Raw genomic sequence first — 19,520 nt, forward strand, 5'->3', positions numbered from 1 at the left:
CTCAGTCTCCATCATAAACATTTTACTGAAGGAATAAATCTTAGAAAGATTAATCTCAGCCAAATCCCTCTGGGGTAAAAGCCCAAATCCTCAGGCCCTCAACGATCATTCCTTTCTCTGAACTTCTACTGAGCTGAGAACAGGCACGACAGCCCTCAGCCCCCGTAACAGCTATCACCCATCCGGAGCTTAGACTGTCAGACCCACAGAGCAGGGGAGAAAGCCGCCCTTCTCTGTAATGTAACACCTTGCCTTCTGCTGTGCACGATTGTGAATACCTATCTCACAATCATGTTCCAAATGAATATTGTATCAACCACTTCAGAGCAGTTAGTTGTGGGCATGAATGTTTGTTCATGGCAGTGTCAAGAGAATCATTTCCTTCCATGAGTTTAGGTCATGGCTACATGTCAATCCAATCAGTGGAGATAAAGACTCAACTTTCCGTTGGAAACGCCTATGCAGAGAAATCTTACAAGCAATTATACCTAAAGCACCTCTGGGTGTATCCCCTGGTGCTACCTTTATTCTTTTGTCCCTTCATCCAGCAGGTAGGTATCAAGGCCCTTTATGCCAAGCAGTGTGGTAGGAGCTGGGCGTATAAAAGCCAACCCCATACTCTCCTGGCCTCCAGGAAGCTGAGGCTGGAGAGGGCAGAGAAATAAAAGTCTCATGTGTAGTAAGTTCTAGACTAAACATGACCCTGGGGGACACTGAGCCAGTGTCCAAGGCTTGGGGAAAGTGGTATTTGCACTGAGGTCTGAAGGATCCGTAGGAGTTAGCCAAGTACAGAGGAGTGAGGACTGATCCTGGCAGATGGGACAGAGGTACAGAGAATCGACCACAGAGAGTGACGGGTGGCCAGCGATGGGAGGAGGAGGTGATGGGACATAAGACCAGAGAAGTAAGCAGAGGGCATATCCTAAATGACTCCCTAGGCCATATGAAGGAGCTTGGACTTTATTGTAGAGTCCACGGGGAACGAGTGAAGGTTTGCAAGCTGGAGAGTGACCTCTTCAGATACAAAGTTTTGATACTTCAGGGGCTGGGGAGAGTTTGGGTTACACAGACACAGTGCTGGAGGAAGGGGGCGGGGTAAGAGCTGTCAGGGCGACCCACACGGAAGATCGTGGTGCTCCGGACAGCAGCGGGAATGGAAAGGAGTGGAAGGATTCTAGAAATATCCGTGATATATTATCACCGAATAGATCGCGTTAATGTGATCGCCTATTGTTTATTTTCATGCGAACTCCCACATTCCAGCGATTAAAGAACATTTACTCTGAACAGGAAGTGCCACATTCCCAGGCGCACTACATGTGCTGGTAGCAGACACAGTGGAGTTCTGGGGAGACGAGTCGTGTGAGGGACAAAGGTCATGTCTAACATGGTGACATGAAATCATTCCCCATCTTCCGCCGAAAGAAAAAGCAATGATATAGCTATACTTTTTTTTTTTTTAATCCTCACCTAAGGATATTTTTCCATTTATCTTCAGATAGAGTGGGAGGGAGGGAGGGAGGGAGGGGGAGAGAGAGAGAGAGAGAAACGTCGACGTGAGAGAGACACATCAATTGGTTGCCTTCCGCATGACCCCGACCAGGGCCGGGGATGAACCGCAACCGAGGTACGTGCCCTTGACCGGAATCGAACCCATGACCCTTTGGTCTGCAGGCCAACACGTTAACTGCTGAGCCAAACCGGTTAGGGATATACTTAGTCTTTTTAGTGAATAAAATTAATATGAATTAGAAATCCAGATTTCTTTATTTATGTTTTGGTTGTTTGTTTTGTCTTGTTGTTGTTAATCCTCATCCAAGGATATTTTAGAAAGAATGGAAGGGAAGGAGGAAGAGAGAGAGAAACATGGATGTGAGAGAGACACATCGACTGGTTGCCTCAGTATTCTCTGCTAAAAGGTTGAGGGGTAACTATGGAAACCTTGTCGGAAATCCGCATTTCCTGCCACTAGAATTCCGTATCTAGCACTGGATTCACATCTAAGGAGTGGCCGAAAGTACTTGGGGCTAAGCACTAAGGGAAGCAAGGTCGCTGGGAGGATTCTCATCAAGACGTCTGAAAGCCAGTGAAATGACATCCTTTGAAGAGAAGTCTGAGGAGCATCTCAATACGGTTCTTTTTTTTTTTTTTATCCTCATCTGAGGACATTTTTCCATTTTTTGTTCAGATAGAGTGGGAGGGAGAGAGAGAGAAAGAAACATCGACGTGAAAGGGACACATCGAGTGGCTGCCACCTCCACAACCCAACCAGGTCCGGGGACAAATTGCAACTGAGGTACGTGCCTTTAGCGGGAACCAAACCCGGGTCTCTCTGGACTGCAGGCCGATGCTCTCACCGCTGAGCCAAACCGGCCAGGGCTCAACAATATTCTTTATCGGAGCCGCCTCTGACTACATGAGACACAGAACACACGGAATGCAGGTGCCGCTGTCCTTGAGCTATGGCAGGGTGGGGAACCTTTTTCTGCCAAGGGCCATTTGGATACTTACAACATCGTTCTTGGGCCATACAAAGTTATCAACTTAAAAATGAGTCTGCTGTATTTGGTCCAACATCTAATTAACTCACCCCTAATGGGATGCCTGGAATTGCTTCTCTTTGGTGAGGCGTGTGACGTCAAGGGGCATTGATTTCGAGGGCCTTATACGGCCCGCGGGCTGGATTCTGCCCACCCCTGAGCTATGAGGATGTCCCTGGGCCTCGCCACCAGCAGGGGACTGTGCCCTGAGAAAGCCCCGCTCCCTCCCTGCCGGGCTCCATTAGTGGGCATGGCCACGGCAGTGCTGGGCAGAGGAAGAGCCCCTGGGCGGGGAAGCTCCCCTCCCTTCTTTCGGAACAGGAGGAATGGAGCTTGCAAGGGTGGCCCCGCAGGAAGGCAGGGGGCCGAGAGAGCCCAGCGCTCGGATGACTTCTTAACCACGGAGAGTCTCTCAGAACCAAGGGCTGAGTTTGACTTCGCTTTCCCAGACCGAAACATCTCTCCTGGCCTCCTCTCGCCTGACATTTCTTAGCACGTCCCCGGGGACAGCGATCTGATTCTTGTTCCTACAGATTCCGCAGGGACATCGACTGATTTTCTCAAGGTCAAAATCAGAATACACGCGTGTCTGTGCGGCTAATATTCAGGCGTCAGTGTCCCCGAGTCCTGCCCTTCGCTTACCGGGGGAGAGCAGCAGACTCCCCGCCACAGGCCTGCGCGGCGGAGGAAGCCATGCCCTTCGCGGCCCTCGCCCGGAGCCTGCGGTTCCTTCCAGGGCTGCACGCGCCTTTCATTCGCTACCAGAACAGAACAGCAGCTCGGAAAAAGCACGGGGCCTGGCTTTAGTCCCAGGAAGGTCGCTGGCTGGCTGGCTGGCTGGGCCACTGTGCCAGCCCTGTGGTCTGTCCCCGCCTCAGGTTCTCCACCTTTAAGGTGAGAGGTGGGGGAGGGGCTTAGTCTAAAGACTCTCCAGGTTTCTTTTTCTAGATCTAAAGATGAATGGGGCAGAGGAGGGCAGTGACCGTGTTTAAACACGCCTGGAAAATGGGGTCTTGGGGCACGTGCACCTCTCTGCCATTTGGTTCGCTTTTCACACTCCCTGTGGGAGGGACTGGGGTTCACTCCCACTCACTGCACACTAGTACTTGTCTCATGACACCTGCAATTCACTACTGGATCTGACAACACCCCAATGGGTCTATTCAATGACACAGGTCCACTGATCACCCGTCTGGTTGTCATGGTGATGTCAAATTGTTATTCAAGTTACCAAACACCTGACTGGTGACTTCTGCCCTTCTCTCACCATAGACCGGTAACAAACAGTTGTCTGACCGGAAACGGCCCATGGACCATGCCTTGACTAGCACTGGCTGTGGCCATTTTCCTCTGACACAGCAAGTCCCGCAAGGAGCTGAGCAGGGCATCCCTCAGACAACCAAATGGTTTTTTTAAAATAAGCAACTGGCCTTGGCTGGTGTGGCTCAGTGGTTAGGGTGTCAGCCCAAGCATGGAAGGGTCACAGGCTCCATTCACAGTCAAGAGCATGTAGATGGGTTGCAGGTTCGATCCCCAGCCCAGTCAGGGTGCCGGCAGGAGGCAACCAATCAATGTGTCTGTCTCACATCAATGTCTCTCTCTCTCCCCTCCTCCAACCCTCCCTCCCTTCCACTCTCTCTAAAAATCAATGGAAAAAAATATCATCAGGTGAGGATTAACAAAGAATAAAATGAAATAAGCAACTGGAAAGCATAAAATTCTTTACAAACCCTCTGAGATAACTTCAGCCTCTCACCCTATCCAACCCCGTCTGCCCCACAGTGGATCTAGATTCTTCCCAAATCCACCGATCACGCTGTCCTACTTCTTCTGCCCTTGGAGTTGTTCTTTTTCATGCCCAGCTTTAGCTGACAGCTCCTGGGAAGCTGTGGGATCCCTGCTGAGGGCCTCCTGTGTCACAGACAAGGGCTGAGCACAAGAGCTTCCCTGGGGACCAGCTCCTCTCCCTTGTATGGCAGCGGCCACTCCACTGTCAGCACTGTGCCCTCCTCTGCCTGGACCTCACAGCGGGGAGGGCTGAGGCTTCCCCAGTCGCCGCTGCACCCCACGTCCGGCTGCAGCTGGCGTCTGAAATGCACGCTAAGCTTAGAGCCTGCGCTCAGCTGTTTCTGAAAGCAGAAAGTCGTGTGCAATCAAACAACGAGGGGTTACTGATACACTGTTCATTGTCACACCACTCTCTTATTTTTATAATAAAAGCTAAAATCTACTGGGCACCGAGTCCTAGACAGCCCCAAGCATTTCACATGCATTAATATAATCATCGCCACTACCCAATAAAGTTCATCTCATTATTATTATCCTCCTTTTTGTCGAAGAGGAAACAAGTAGAGAGAGGCTAAAGGAACTTGCCTAAGATTACACAGGCAGGAGCAGAGACCTGGACTTGAACCCAGCAAGTGTAATGCTCAAGCTCATGCCCATCACTACAGGCCTGTGCTATCTCTAGACGTAAATGTTGTTTTGTTTGCTTGTTTGTTTGTTTATAAAGTCGCTCATAGTATTATGATTCTTTTTATGTCTTTATTAATTTTTTTGAGAGAGGAAGGGAAAGAGAGAGAGAAACATCAATGTGAGAGAGAAACATCAACTGGCTGCCTCCTGCACGCCCCCTGCTGGGGATTGAGCCCGAAACCTGGGCCTGTGCCCTGACCGGGAATCAAACTGGGACCTCTCAGTCCATGGGACTGGTGCTCAACCCACTGAGCCACGCTGGCTGGGCGGAAATGTTGGTTTTAAACCTCATGACAATCCTATGGATAATCTAAGGCTGATACAGGTCAGTTAAATTTAAAATATTAATTGAGCACCTACTAGGCACCAGGCAATATTCTAGGCTCTCAGAGCACCATAGTGGGTGAAGTGTATTGAATGGCGGCCTCTCAAAGGTATTTCCATCTTACCCCCAGAATCTGTAAATGTGATCTTGTTTGGAAAAAGGGGTCTTTGCAGATAAAATTAATTTAAAGATTTTGAGATGAGACCATCCAGGACAATCTGGACGAGTCCCAATCCAATGGCAGGTGTCCTCACAAGGATCAGAGGAGGGGAGGCCCGGAGAGAAGGGGAGAAGGCACATGAAGAAGGGAGGGATCAGAGCTGTGCAGCCACAGACCAGGACCACCTGGCGCCACCAGAAGCTGGAAAGAGACAAGGAAAGACACCCCGACCCCTACCCCCGGGAGCCTTTGGAGGGAGCACAGCTCTTCCGACACTGCGCTTTTTGACTTGTGGCTTCCGGAACTGTGAGAGAATAAATTTCTGATGTTTAAGCCACGCAGTTTGTGGTCCTTTGTTATAGCAGCCTGAAGAGAGGAACACAGTGAGCGACCAACAGAGTCCTCTGTTCTCAGAATTTACATCCTGATCAGGAGCAAACAGCATGGGGTGGGGTGGGGGTGTGGGGTAGGGTGGGGTGGGGGTGGGATGAGGTGGGGTGGAGTGGGGGTGTGGGGTAGGGTGGGGTGGGGTAGGGTAAGGTGGGGTGGGATGAGGTGGGGTGGGGTAGGATGAGGTGAGGTAGGGTGGGGGGATAGGGTGGGGTGGGGTGGGGGGTGGGGTAGGAGGAGGTGGGGTGGGAGGTGGGGTAGGATGAAGTGGGGTGGGGGTATGGGATGGGGTGGGGTGGGGCAGGATGGGGTGGGGTGGGGTAGGATGAGGTGGGGTGGGGGTAGGGTAGGATAAGGTGGGGTGGGAAAAATGGGGTGGGGTGGGGGGTAGGATGAAGTGGGTTGGGGGGGATGGGATGGGGTAGGGGGTAGGATGGGGTGGGGTGGGGGGGTAGGATGAGGTGGGGTGGGAGTGGGATAGGATGAAGTGGGGTGGGGGTGGGGCGGGGTAGGATGAAGTGGGGTGGGGATGGGGCGGGGTAGGATGAAGTGGGGTGGGGATGGGGCGGGGTAGGATGAAGTGGGGTGGGGATGGGGCAGGGTAGGATGAAGTGGGGTGGAGATGGGGCGGGGTAGGATGAAGTGGGGTGGGGATGGGGTGGGGTAGGATGAAGTGGGGTGGGGGGATGGGGTGGGGTAGGATGAAGTGGGGTGGGGATGGGGCGGGGTAGGATGAAGTGGGGTGGGGATGGGGCGGGGTAGGATGAAGTGGGGTGGGGATGGGGCGGGGTAGGATGAAGTGGGGTGGGGATGGGGGCGGGGTAGGATGACGTGGGGTGGGGATGGGGGGGGGGTAGGATGAAGTGGGGTGGGGGGATGGGCGGGGTAGGATGAAGTGGGGTGGGGATGGGGCGGGGTAGGATGGAAGTGGGGTGGGGATGGGGCGGGGTAGGATGAAGTGGGGTGGGGATGGGGCGGGGTAGGATGAAGTGGGGTGGGGGGATGGGGCGGGGTAGGATGAAGTGGGGTGGGGATGGGGCGGGGTAGGATGAAGTGGGGTGGGGATGGGGCGGGGTAGGATGAAGTGGGGTGGGGATGGGGCGGGGTAGGATGAAGTGGGGTGGGGATGGGGCGGGGTAGGATGAAGTGGGGTGGGGATGGGGCGGGGTAGGATGAAGTAGGGTGGGGATGGGGTGGGGAGGTGGGATGAAGTGGGGTGGGGAGGTGGGATGAAGTGGGGTGGGGAGGTGGGATGGGGTGGGGTGGGGTAGGATGAAGTGGGGTGGGGGGGATGGGGTGGGGAGGTGGGATGAAGTGGGGTGGGAAAGCCTCGTCCTCAAGCACCGCCTTCTCTAGCCAGTCTTACCTGCACTCCCTAATCTGAGTACCACTCAGACCCGTTTGGACTTTCCTAATAGGAGCCTTCCTTTTATAGATGGATTACTTGTCTGTCCCCAGTGGCCTGTCAAAGGCTTCATCTCCATCTCCTCGGCCCTAACCCGGGATGAGGAAGAATGGGGGAAATTGGGAATATCTTAATGACCAACAAGGTGGCCACTGGAGACCAAGAGGGGAGCAGGGCCACTGTACATGCTTGTGCAGCTTATTCCTGCCCCAGGATGCTGGCCAAGGGAGCGAAGCAGCTGGACTCCGGCCAGTGGGCTTTCCGAGTGGTGGCCCCTTATGAAGCTGCATTTTCTAATTTGCATACAGGATCCCTGCGGCCCAGCAGTGGCCTTGAGTGCCCCTGGTGTTTAGGGAGTCCCACCCTCCCATCCAGAATCTGGTTAGGGTGGCAACCCTCCTGCCACATGGCATCCAGCCTGGGGTGATCGTCTTCACTGGGGTGATCATCTATTGGGGTGATCGTCTACTGGGGTGATCGTCTACTGGGATGATCGTCTACACTGCGGCAATCGTCTACGCTGGGGCGATCGTCTACTGGGGTGATCGTCTACGCTGGGGCGATCGTCTACGCTGGGGTGATCGTCTACGCTGGGGCGATCGTCTACGCTGGGGTGATCGTCTACGCTGGGGCGATCGTCTACGCTGGGGTGATCATCTACTGGGGTGATCATCTACGCTGGCCGAAGTGCCCCTGAACCCTCACAAATGTCCTCTGTGCACTGGCGGCATTCAGATATTGGTGACCCTTCCCCTTTCCTTTTATACATGAGAGAAACAAACCAGGACTCCAGGACCCCTGCAGTGGGTCCTATTCCCAGGAGATCCTGTCCCAAAAGGGGAGGCTGTGAGGATGGAGCGGCGTCCAGCCAGCAGGACGCACGGTGGCCTTGTCCCTTCACATGTGGCTTTAAGTAAATCACATGGAAGCCTCCGTTCCTTACTCCTTTTTTTAAAAAAAAAACTACAATGAAACAGATTTTAAGATGAATAAAAATAAAGAGGAAACAACATAATAATAAAAGAAACCCTCAAACAAAAAATATAGAATAATAACGAAGGCTTGGTTTAAATGCGGCCAGACGACAGAGGCTCTTTCCTAAATCTGGAGGCAGAAGGAGCCCCAACCCTCATGCCCTCCGGCCGTGTGACCCTACACTCCCAAAGAGACAGAGTTCAATCTCTCCTCGAATCCGAGGCGGCTTCAGCGGGTCAGATGAAACCAGTGACGTAGCAGAAGGGATGTTGTGACACCTCCAGGGGCAGGAAGTCGTGTAGCGTTCACTGGGGTCTCTCAACGTGCTTGCTCCCCGACGCCCCCGCCCCGTCAGAGCCCAGCTGCTGCAGTGAGAAGATCAAGCCCTTGGGGGGCCATGTGGACACGGCCAAGACATTGGTCCCAGCCTTTGAGGCCCCACAGCCCAGGCCCTGGACATGCAAGGAAGAAGTCTCCAGGTGACTGCAGCTCCCGGCCCCCGAGTCACCCCAGCCGCGTGTCTTCCCAGCTGAGGCCCACGGGCTGTGGAGCAGAGAGAAGCCAGTACTGCTGTCGTCTGCCCCAACTCCTGCCTCAGAACCTGTGAGCATGATGGCCCCGAATTCTTCATTCGGGAAATACCCTGCACACGTGCTCCAAACGCGCTCGAATCGTTTCTCAGAAAAGGGAGGGGGAGAGGACGGAGGCGAACCCTCCTAATAAACACGTCCCAAAACCTACCCGCCCGCTGCTGTGCGCTGCTCTGCTCGCCCCTGGGCTGCAGTCCCCACCGTCAGCACTCAGCCGGGGGGAGAGCCTCAAAGACTCCTTGATGACCTGGTCACAGAAGTTGCTTTTCGTGTGGGAGAACACGGGGGATCTTCCTTCCAGTGTCCCAGTGATGGAGGTGTCATGTCAGCCTGCCTAGGCTCATCTCTCCCGTCAAAGCCTGCTTGGGTCGTCCCGATCACTGGGCCGCAGTCACCAGACCTGCCTGTGAGAACTCCATGCGGTGAGGTCACAGTCTGTCCTCGCTGGAAAGGACCCGAGAGACTGTCCACTGCCTCCATAAAGCACAACGAATGAACTGCAGGAAAAGGTCAACAGGGCCCTGCACTTTTCAGTCCAGCAAGAATACACAGGGGTTAGAAGTGACTGCATCACAAGCTACAGGGGCAGAAATAATACTGTTTTCAAAGCTTTTGGTGGAGGGGAAACCTGAGGCATGGCAATCACAGGCCACAACGTCTGGGGCCGGCTGCCAAGACGGTTGACTTTGCACAGTTCCTGCAATTACAGCAATCCTTCTCAGGGCTGGGGAACGTAAGTGTTCCCCAAAGGCGCCTCTTTCGTGGTCTCAGTGTATAGCGGAAGTCTCCCGCTATTTTCATAGTTCTGGGCACTTTAAACCCAGTTGACCTGACCAATAATGAGGCGATTAGAGTGAGTAAGGCAGCAAGCCCGGGAAACGGCTGGAGGCTCTTCCATGGCTGTTGCTAAGAAACACGCGTGTCCGGCCAGCGCGGCTCAGTGGTTGAGCGTGGGCCCATGCACCAACAGGTCGCCAGTTCGATTCCCGGTCAGGACACATGATCCACAGTGGGGGGCATTCAGGAGGCGGCCAGTGGATGTTCTCTCATCGATGTTTCTATCTCTCTCTCCCTCTCTCTTAAATCAATAAAGGAAAAAAAAAAAAAAAACCACACATGCAGTGTTGACATGCTTGGGAGCAATTTCAGAGAGGGTCCTCCCTTACCTGCCTCAGCTTACTAAGCTGACCACAGACCACAGGCATCCAGATTCCAGAGTCTGTCAACAGTGACTTTTCTGTGTGGCTAGGGACCACAGAGCCACTGGAAATTGCAGAGAACACAATTTCATCCCAAAGGGGGATCCTTTGTAATAATAATAAGAGTTGTTCTAGTGTAGACTTAGGTGTTACTTTGAGAGGAAGTGAGTTCCCTGCTTCTTCTGGCCTTTGGGAAGAGGCTGTTTATTGACTCTCCCTCACTGGGTGTATTGCAAATATAAGTGTCAAATAGAAGCTGACCCGGATAGCACCTGAGTCACGCATCCTCGAAGATCCCACGGGTTTATGGGACGTCGTAAAATCGCTGCCTGCGCAATGTCAGCGCGGTGCTGGATGCAACCATTTCTCTTCAACTCAGAACTGACTTTCATGGCTCAGTGCTTAAGAGAAGCCTCATATTTTTAAGTAACTGAAATGCTCTATGTCATTCGGCAAGAAGAATCATGGTTATGATCTTCATACATCTTTTTTAGGGTTTTATATCCTGAATCTACTTGATGGGTTATTTTTATCTTAGTAACTGTAACTCCAGGCCTTAGAGCAGTGGTTCTTGATTGGGGCCTACTTCCCCCCAGTGGACATTTAGCAATGCTTGGACACATCTGGGATTGTCTTGACTAGGGGCAGGAGAGGGAGCAGGGCTATTGGCATCTACTGGGCAGAGGCCGAAGATGCTGAGCAATATCCTACAGAGCACAGGACAGCCCCCACAACAAAGAGTGATCTGGCCCCAAATATCAACAGTGATGCTACTGAGTAACCCTGTTCTAGAAAGATGAAGGCGAAAACAATAACAGTAGCAATGCTCTTACTTGCTGACAGCCTACTGTACTTGGCACTTCACAAATGCCATGATCTCTACACAACTCTTCACTGTGATCCCCGTGTACAGGTGAGGAAACCCCGTCCAGAGAGCTGATATAGTTTGTCCAAGATCAGTGCAGAGCCAGGACTCAGACCGAGGTCAAACTCTAAGGTCCAGGTTCCTAATCAGCATGCTATGCTGGGAGCCCTTCATATGATCAGTTTCCAACAGAGATTTAGGCTGTTCATATGCAGCCAAGAGAGTGGACTCAGGAGCAAAGAGCTTCAGAGAGACAAAGGAACAAAGTCTAAAATGGTGCCTGTACTTCCTGAGAGAACCTGAAGGGGGCAGCCTCACCAGTCACGATGACCACTCACAATGGATCCAAGCCCAGCCCCTTGCACTTGCTACACTGCTTCCTGAAGGAGCATTTATGGGGGCAGAGAAGGCAGAAGCACATCACCTGTCCACCCACCTGCACCATGAGGTGAACTTGAGTGTGATTTCACGGAATATCACAGGTCTCAGAAATGTTTAGCTTAAAAAAACACCTTTAGTTGAGCACGTGCTTTTAAGCTCAGAAGACCTGAGTTCAAATACTTACTCTTTCACTTATTAATGGGGTCATTTGGGGCAGCATGTTACTTTACCTCCTAAGCCTCAGTTCTTCCAGCTGTAGTATGGGTATCATCATGATCACTACTACTTCATGGCAGTGGTATGAGGATAAAATGAGAAAATTAATGAATCTATGGGGGCCAGAAAGTGAGGTCAGTACCCAGAACAGAGTAAGAGTCCAGTAAGTACTAGATGATATAGTGATACCACTATATCATTACATGGCTTATAGTGTAGACGGTTTTCTTCTGGTGAAACAAAAAGAATGGGAAGGAGAACAGAGCTGGACTGCCCCACGTGGCTGTGGGGGGCGGGGCACCAGCTGGGAGGCACCAAGGTGGGACGCTCCACTCCCTGCTAAGAACAGTCTATCATGGAGTTAAAAATAGCAAGTCGAAGAACACAATAAATCCCAAGCAAGTGTCTGTTGCGATTCCACTGAACACTTCTGTGATTGCCTTTTCTAGAACAGTTATTTGTGGGTGACTGTCTTCTTGGTTGCCAAAATCCCGTAATATAACACACACAGGCTTATGCCTGATTTCTCCAGTCTTCTGCTCTGAGACTTAAGAATGTGGAAAATTAAGTGAATTCTGGTATCCATCAGAGACTAACAGAGGCACTCAGAGACTCTTAAATCGGAAGAAGAGATGAACCAGTTCACTTGCGTCTTGAATTTTCTTTTAAAGCCGCCCTCTCTGGCTTTGTAGCTGGGACTTCAATATTGTATGCAATGAATATTTGATGTGACATATTGTAGAACTGACAGCTGTTCAGATGAATTAGTCACCTCTGTGATGAGTCAGTTACACACAGGGCTTTTGTTTCCCAACAACCTAACCTCTTTCCCCAATTCTGGCCTGTCTCCAAAACCACTTCCTTCCACAACAGTGACATTTCTCTGCATAGGTATGTTCAGAAAAGGGATTTCTAGCCAACCTCTCAAATGAGAGGGTCTCAGAATACCAGAGCTGGAAGACCCTGAGAAAACCAGAGAATCAGACACTCGCCCAAAGTCACAGAGCAAATGTTCAGCAGAACTGGAATTAACATCTGGCTTTGTGATCGCGCATTCCATTTCTCAACTACCCGGGGGTAATCCGAGCCAGGGACCGCATTTTCCCCATATTTGTCACTAATCAAAGAAAGCCAAGAACATGATATTTCAAACACTTGAATAAAACCTGATGACATCAAAAAATCCCAGTGCAACTGACAGGACTTGTTGACCGGAGCAGACGTATAGTAGGCAGAGCTAGTGTGTCTCCAACGGTCTAAAATCTCCAGAAGCATCAACATGAGATGCCCATGTGGCCTCCAGGGAGCCATCACATACCGGGACGGCACAGACAGTGGTTGACTATGGGCCCAAACCAGAAACCATCCTTTGGACTTTCTCAATATGGATCACCAATGGGACATAAAGCATACAGAAGATGTGATGTTGCAACTTTTTAGAAAAGCAAATCATTTCTAAAGAAATCTGTGTACAGATTTTGATTTCAACAATTCCGACTTTTTCTTAGTCTAGTTTACTTCTGGTTTCTAGTGAGCCCAGAATGTAATCGACAGGCCTCACCATCCTGACACTGCCCTGGGAAAAGTTATGCAGAAGAGCGACAACCCATTTACCCCTTGTAATGACCAGTTCCCTTCTTCCTTCTCCGCCACCTAGATGTCACCTCTTCGAGGCCACAGTGCTCTCAATTTCAGGCAGAAATCTTTGGAAAAGGGTGGAATTTTCTGGCCTTTGGAAAAGTAGCCAGCTTTCCTGACCTGTATAATTTTTAGTTGGGTAAACCAAGGGTGTTTCTATTCAAGTTCAAATGAAGCTGGGCTCCGCTGGGGCCTATGGCAGAGAACCTGAGCTCCACGCCCAGCAGACACACTGTTCCCACCTCCACCTACAGGAGTCCCAGAGCAGGTTTCAAATTTCCCTGAGTCAAAGCTCTAATTTCCCTGCATCAGCCTAACATCAAGGGCAGGGTTGCCCTTCTTTATCTGTTTGTGTGAAATCAATTTTCTTATAAACACTATTTCCTTCTTACTTCCCTTGAGGGTGGCTAGGGATTAGAGTGGGATTTTATTTTACGATCTATTCTTTTTTTCCCCCATTTATAGCAATTGTTCTTGAGCCTGACCATGCAAAAGAATTACTTGGAGCATTCTTTAAAAAAACATAAATTACAGGGCTCCTCACCTGGGTTGCTGAATCTAAATTTCCTGGAACGAGGCCCAGGAGTCTGCATTTAAAAAAAACTTCCCAGGTGATTGCAATGTCCAGGATTTAATAGTCTAGTTACATATTTCCTTCCTTCCTCTCCTCCTTCCCTCCTCCTTGTAAGCTGACCTCCAGATCTAAGCGCTGCATATAATTGTTTGGGAAGAGAGACAACATTCTCAGTTTCAAACTACTGACAATTCACAATGAGCATTTTAGAAGAAAACAGGCCTGCAAACCGAAAGCCACGTGTGGCTACTGGCACTGTACGGAATTTTAGAACCAGAACTAGAAAGACAGCCACGTACTTTCTTCTTGACGATATCTAGGGAAGCACACATATGTCTAATTCTCAGGCTTTATTTTAAGTCTTTATCATAGTCCGAATGGCCCAGACATAAAACAGTAAGATCTGGTCTCCATCCTATGTACACCTGAAGTCCTGAGTTAGGCTGTTATCCTTTCTCCTCCGAACTAAATCACCCAAATTTCCCTGACTCTTTCCTCGTCGGCATTCTCCCTGTTCCCCAAGTGCTATTTTCTCTCGCCCCTTCAGGTTCTCCAGGTTACCCTCGGTTTGCCAACAGGGGCCAAAATACCTCTGACGGGGGGAAGGGCACGCAGTTGTTTGATGCTTATTCACCTTACTGACTATAGATAAGAGCTTTCCTACAGACCCTGGGAAACTGGAGCGTGTGTCGCAAGAAGACAAACAGGGCTGTGGAAAGATAAGATGCCTCGGAGCCCGGATGGGTCCATTACTCAGAAAAGAAAATACATTTTGAGAGCAGACCAAGGACAGGACACACTTTGACGTGGTTGCTGTGCCTGGACCCGGACCCCCTCCAGGAGTTTGCCTCAGGAATGCTGACCATACTCTGGTCCCCGGAATGGGCAGAACTGTTGTTAACATCATAGAAAATAAACTGCCTTGTTATTGGACTTCAAGATCCTGGAAGGAGACACACTAACCACGTACCCTGGAGCCTTTATCCTGCCTACCTTCCTCCCTTGCACGAAGTCCTTCTTATTTATCCCTATATAATCAGCTGGTTAATAGGAAAGGTTAGAGCAGAATCTACAGGATGACCTGCTGCTCCCTCCATACCGCCGGCATTAGGGTACAACTGTACTAACATACTTCATAGTTTGAAAAGAGTTCATATGTCTCTTTAGAAGAATCTAATTTGTTCCCGGGGAGGGACTTAGACTGGTGAACTGAAATCAAAAGATCTACCAATCAATTAATGCTTTGCTTCAAAGCTTCCTTTAGCATTTCCCTAGTTAGCGGTTCAGCTGCATCTGATCTGTCGACAGTTTCCAGATTCTTATTATACAAAGATCAAATTCTGAATTTGACTTCTAAGTGCACGGCACTGCCCCACCCAAACCTGAACCACACAGACTGCGCCCAGGCCATCTGGTCCCTCGGATCTTCCCAAGTTGGACTGGAGAGAAAACCCCCAGGCCTGCTCTGCCAGGTAGGGCCCCCCACGCACGGCGCACCCAGCCCCAATTCTTCCTTTCAGCACACAGCTACGGAGCACCGACTTTGCACCAGACCCATCTGTTGTGATGATGTAAAACCCGTAAGTAAGGGACATGAAAATGACTGTCACTTTTAACAAGGGTGAAGGCAAAGAGACCCTGTATCATGTCAACCATCACTGCAGCCGACAGCACCATGGACCTGTCATTTTGAGACTTAAAAACAAACCCCGATAAACCTGTTTCTCAGAACTGCCTTTTCCTCTCCAACTTATTGTATTTCCAGGAATCCTCGGCTCCCCATCTTGTCTAAGTGCAGCAAGCTGAGCCCCAGGTTCAGGACTCTGAAGCATACAGCCTGCCCCTCACCTTCATGTCCTCTGGGCTTCCAACAGGAAGTCCCTCCCTTTCCTGGGGTCCTGGAGGTTCTTGTCCTCACAAGCTTATGCAGTATTTACAGGATTAAAATATTCCTCTTCTAATAATATATATATTATTATATATTATATATAGTATATATATATTATACACACACACGGGTAGGGCAAAAGTAGGTTTACAGTTGTGAGCATGGGAAACAGAGTTTAGTATTCTTGTATTATTAATTATTGTATTATTTTCCATACAAACAGCTGTAAACCTACTTCTGCCCACCCCTGGATGTAGCAAAGTTTGGCCAAGCTGCTGCAAGAGCTCTTTAAAGGACATTATGGCCAAAGCAAAAGAGGGCACAGGCCCCCAAGGTTTTTCCCCTTCGGTGGCATCCTGGAGTCCCCTAGATACTCTCACAGTCTTCATTCACTCTGGGGTATAAATGGCCGGGAGCAAGTTAGCTATTACCCTTTGTGTTTTAAAAGAGCGCATAACCTCAGGAGAAAGCGGTGGGGGAGGGGTGAGATTCAGGCAGAGCTGGGGGACAGGGCGGGGGTGTTGGTTGTAGGGCAGCTACATTCACCACCTTCCACCACCACTGGTGTCCTGGGACCTGCCACAGCTACTGATCTGAGCAGAACCTACGCCTACGTTGTGGCTCCTATGGGAGCCTGCCCAGCCCCTGGCCACGGGAAGGTCACTTATCTCCTGGACTGAAACGTGCAGAACCTGGCTGAGGGCCATAAGGAAGCAGCTCACCCTCTGAGCAGGGAAAGCAGACAATCCAAGGTTAATGTTTGGGACACAGAACCCACAGGGTGTCTCATTCAGTGTTCCTGCTCTCTTCATTTCAACCCCGAGACCCCGGTTACAATCGTCCCGTGTCACAGTGATCAAACGTAGCAAACTGAAAACAGACCCTCTAGATAGCAGCAATAACAGCTAACAGCCTGAGCCAAAGGAGGAAAAAGACAAAGGCTGGTAGAAAAACCCAAAAAGGGGACTTTAGTGAAGGGACAAGCTGCTGACACCTCACTGGTCCCTGGAGACATCACTGAACTGTATGACAGCCCAATACAATAGTAATACAATATTACTCCGAGTAATAACGCTGGGTAAGTTTAAATAGTATCAATGTACTGTGGGAAGATCATTCTAAATTGCTGGATAAAGGGTGACTGCATTGAGCAGGCCCTCTAGAGGACAGTAGTGGTTACTACACTGTGAAACCACAGGGGTGCTGGGCAGGAAACCACCTACCTCTGAATGTTATCTTCAAGTTGTTTCACTCTGAATTCATCCTCCTCAGACTGCTGCCTCCTGGCTTCCTCCTCTTCGGCAGTCCCAGCAGGCATCCCCTGCAGCAGCCATTTTTCCCGAAGCAGTTTGGACTGTGGGAAAGAGACAAGAGAACACACTGGATGAAACCTCTCAGCCACAGCCTCCTCTCCATCCTCAGAGCCTCTGTTTTCGCTGTGCCTCTTATCAGCATTCCCCCGAATTACTGCTTTCATCTCCTCACTAACCTGGCTCCCTACTTCCCTCCCGCCCAGTCCCTGGAGAGGGATTTATTTCTACATTTCTAGTATAAAAATTTTGAAAACAGAGGAAACTGTATAATGAATGCCCATGTAACCTCATTTAGATTGAACGATTATACACATTTTGCCGTATTTTCTCATCTATTTTTCATCCAAGCATTATAAAATAAATAAACATGATTATATTTCATGCATCCATATTTCAGTATGAATTTCTTTTCAAAAAGGAAATTTTTCGATGCAATTACAGTTGCATTATAAAAATTTCCTAAGATCAACTCATCGTCCCTCTAAAAAAATCTTCTTTTTAAAAGAGTAATCCATGGTGGCATGCCTCTTCTTAAAAACTCTTTAATGAGTCCCACCCAACCTCAGCAGTGGTCTCCAAATGGTATTAACATCAAGCACCATCACCCCTGTGCCCGGGTCCTAATACATCGTGCAGTACAATGAAAAGTTTTGTGCTTCAGTCAGTTGTTAGGAAGGAGTGGTTACTGCTTTGGGAATGGACATGAAAACAGCTCAAGGAAAAGGCATGTTGAAACTCCCTAAAATGAGGAGCAAGGCAAAGAAAGTAGGTAAAATAATTTTTGATTTGGGTTTCCATCACATGGACCCTAGATGGCAGATGGCAGCTACTGGATGTCTGCAGAGGCTGGACCCTGGGCATCATGGCTGTGTCCCAGGGGACAGGTGGGCGCTCCTAGCAATGGGCCTCTATGAAGAGGCACAGCCATGTCTGCCAGAAGCAGGGCGTGTGGCCAGTTCTTCCCGGCAAGGACAGGAATAACAGCTATGCAGCCAGTCGACATAGAGTAAGCACTGAGTTCCTTGGCCCCCTGACAGCACCTCTATCAGAATCTTATTTAACCTCCTTAGGCGGGGGAGCTAGGTGAAAGGGAGCTCTCGTTATGACTAAGAGCCAGGTCATGCCTGGCTCAGAGCCAATTACGTATCACTTACAGAAACGAGAGAGCGCCGTGTGTCGCTGAGATCACAGACACAAAATTCATGCTCACTACAGTTTCCTTCCTATTGCTCTTATGAGCAAAAGAGAAAATTCCGTAGACTCTCGTTTTTATGTGGGACTCAACGCTACTTGTTATGAACCTATGAGTTACTAAAAATCACGAATATTTAGTAATAGTAAATTACAATTCACTAGTGGTTCTGATTCACCATCCCACTAAGAAATCCAGCAGCCGCTCAGCACCGCGGAGACCGTGCCGGGGGCACACAGGCGAGTCCTGATGGCTAGAACTCCACACTTGCAGAAGGACATTTGTTATGCTTCATCAGGGTGGTGTCCAGATAGCCATGGTTTTCACTAGTGTTATTCTTGTTTTTTTTTTAAGGAGGGAGGGAGAGAGAGACAGAGAGACATGGATTGGTTGCCTCCCACATGACCCTGACCAGGACCAGACTGCAACCGAGGTATATGCCCTTGACTGGAATCAAACCCGTGTCCCTTTGGTCTGCGGGCCCACGCTCTAACCACTGAGCAAAACCAGCCAGGGCCCTTGCTTTTTAATTATAAATTATTGTTGGCAGAGACATGTTCGCTTACTTTTGGAGTACATAGAGAAGCATATTTATAGCACTTGACCTGTAGCTTTCCATGAATTAAAGACAGTAGGCTGTTCACAGGTAAGGCATTCCTAACTGCACTGCTGATGAGACTGTCACAGGAACCGACCCCTCTCTCCCACGTGCTTGAACATCATTCACTGGTAACGTATTGCCTGCAAGTGTATTATACATAAACAATTTGCAACTACCGCCAAGGAAAGTATACAAGATTATTTAAGCACGTACAGAGCATTTTTAAATAATATAAAATCGTGGGTAGAAATTCGGTAGAAGGTGTTTACTTTATTGCTCTCACTTATGAGCTGAACTGTGCCCCACCCCCACATTCAGACGCTGAAGTCCTAACCCCTATGACCTCAGAATGTATCTGTACTTAGAAATAGGGCCTTGAAGGTTAAGTCAGATCACTGGGCTATGCCTTAATCCAGCATGACTGGTGTCCTTACAAGAAGAGGGGGTTAGGACACAGACATGCACAGAAAGCAGACCATGTAAAGACACCTGAGGAAGACGGCCATCTACAAGCCAAGGAACGAGCTTTAGAAGACCCCAGCCCCCCTGGCACCTTGACCTTGGACGTCCAGCCTCCACATTTCATGAAAAAATAAATTTCTGTTTCAGCCACCCAGTCTGTGGTATTCATGGTGACAGCCCTGAGCAGCAATTACGTTCTCCAAGGCTTCAGCACTTCCACTGGCGAATGGGAACGGATAGGTTAAACCGGTTGGTCTTCCTCACGGGACTACAGAAGGAGACAAATATTCAGACTTTTCTCCACTCAAGCCACTCAAAATTCCCCTCGCAG

The 19,520-nt window shown here is 49.8% G+C and overlaps 1 protein-coding gene across 6 annotated transcripts in view; it reads right to left on the minus strand.

Moving 5' to 3' along the window:
- The window catches only part of PALM2AKAP2 (PALM2 and AKAP2 fusion), a 320,709-nt gene that overhangs the window by 222,997 nt on the left and 78,192 nt on the right, over window positions 1-19,520 (minus strand). For all 6 annotated transcript variants that reach the window (XM_036260620.1, XM_036260616.1, XM_036260619.1 and 3 more), the window contains exon 3: window positions 16,845-16,975. In XM_036260620.1, coding sequence (XP_036116513.1) covers window positions 16,845-16,975 — 131 coding nt within the window. The remainder of the gene's footprint in view (window positions 1-16,844; window positions 16,976-19,520) is intronic.

Source organism: Molossus molossus, unplaced genomic scaffold (assembly GCF_014108415.1).
Source record: "Molossus molossus isolate mMolMol1 unplaced genomic scaffold, mMolMol1.p scaffold_m16_p_14, whole genome shotgun sequence".
Classification (NCBI taxonomy): Eukaryota; Metazoa; Chordata; class Mammalia; order Chiroptera; family Molossidae; genus Molossus; species Molossus molossus.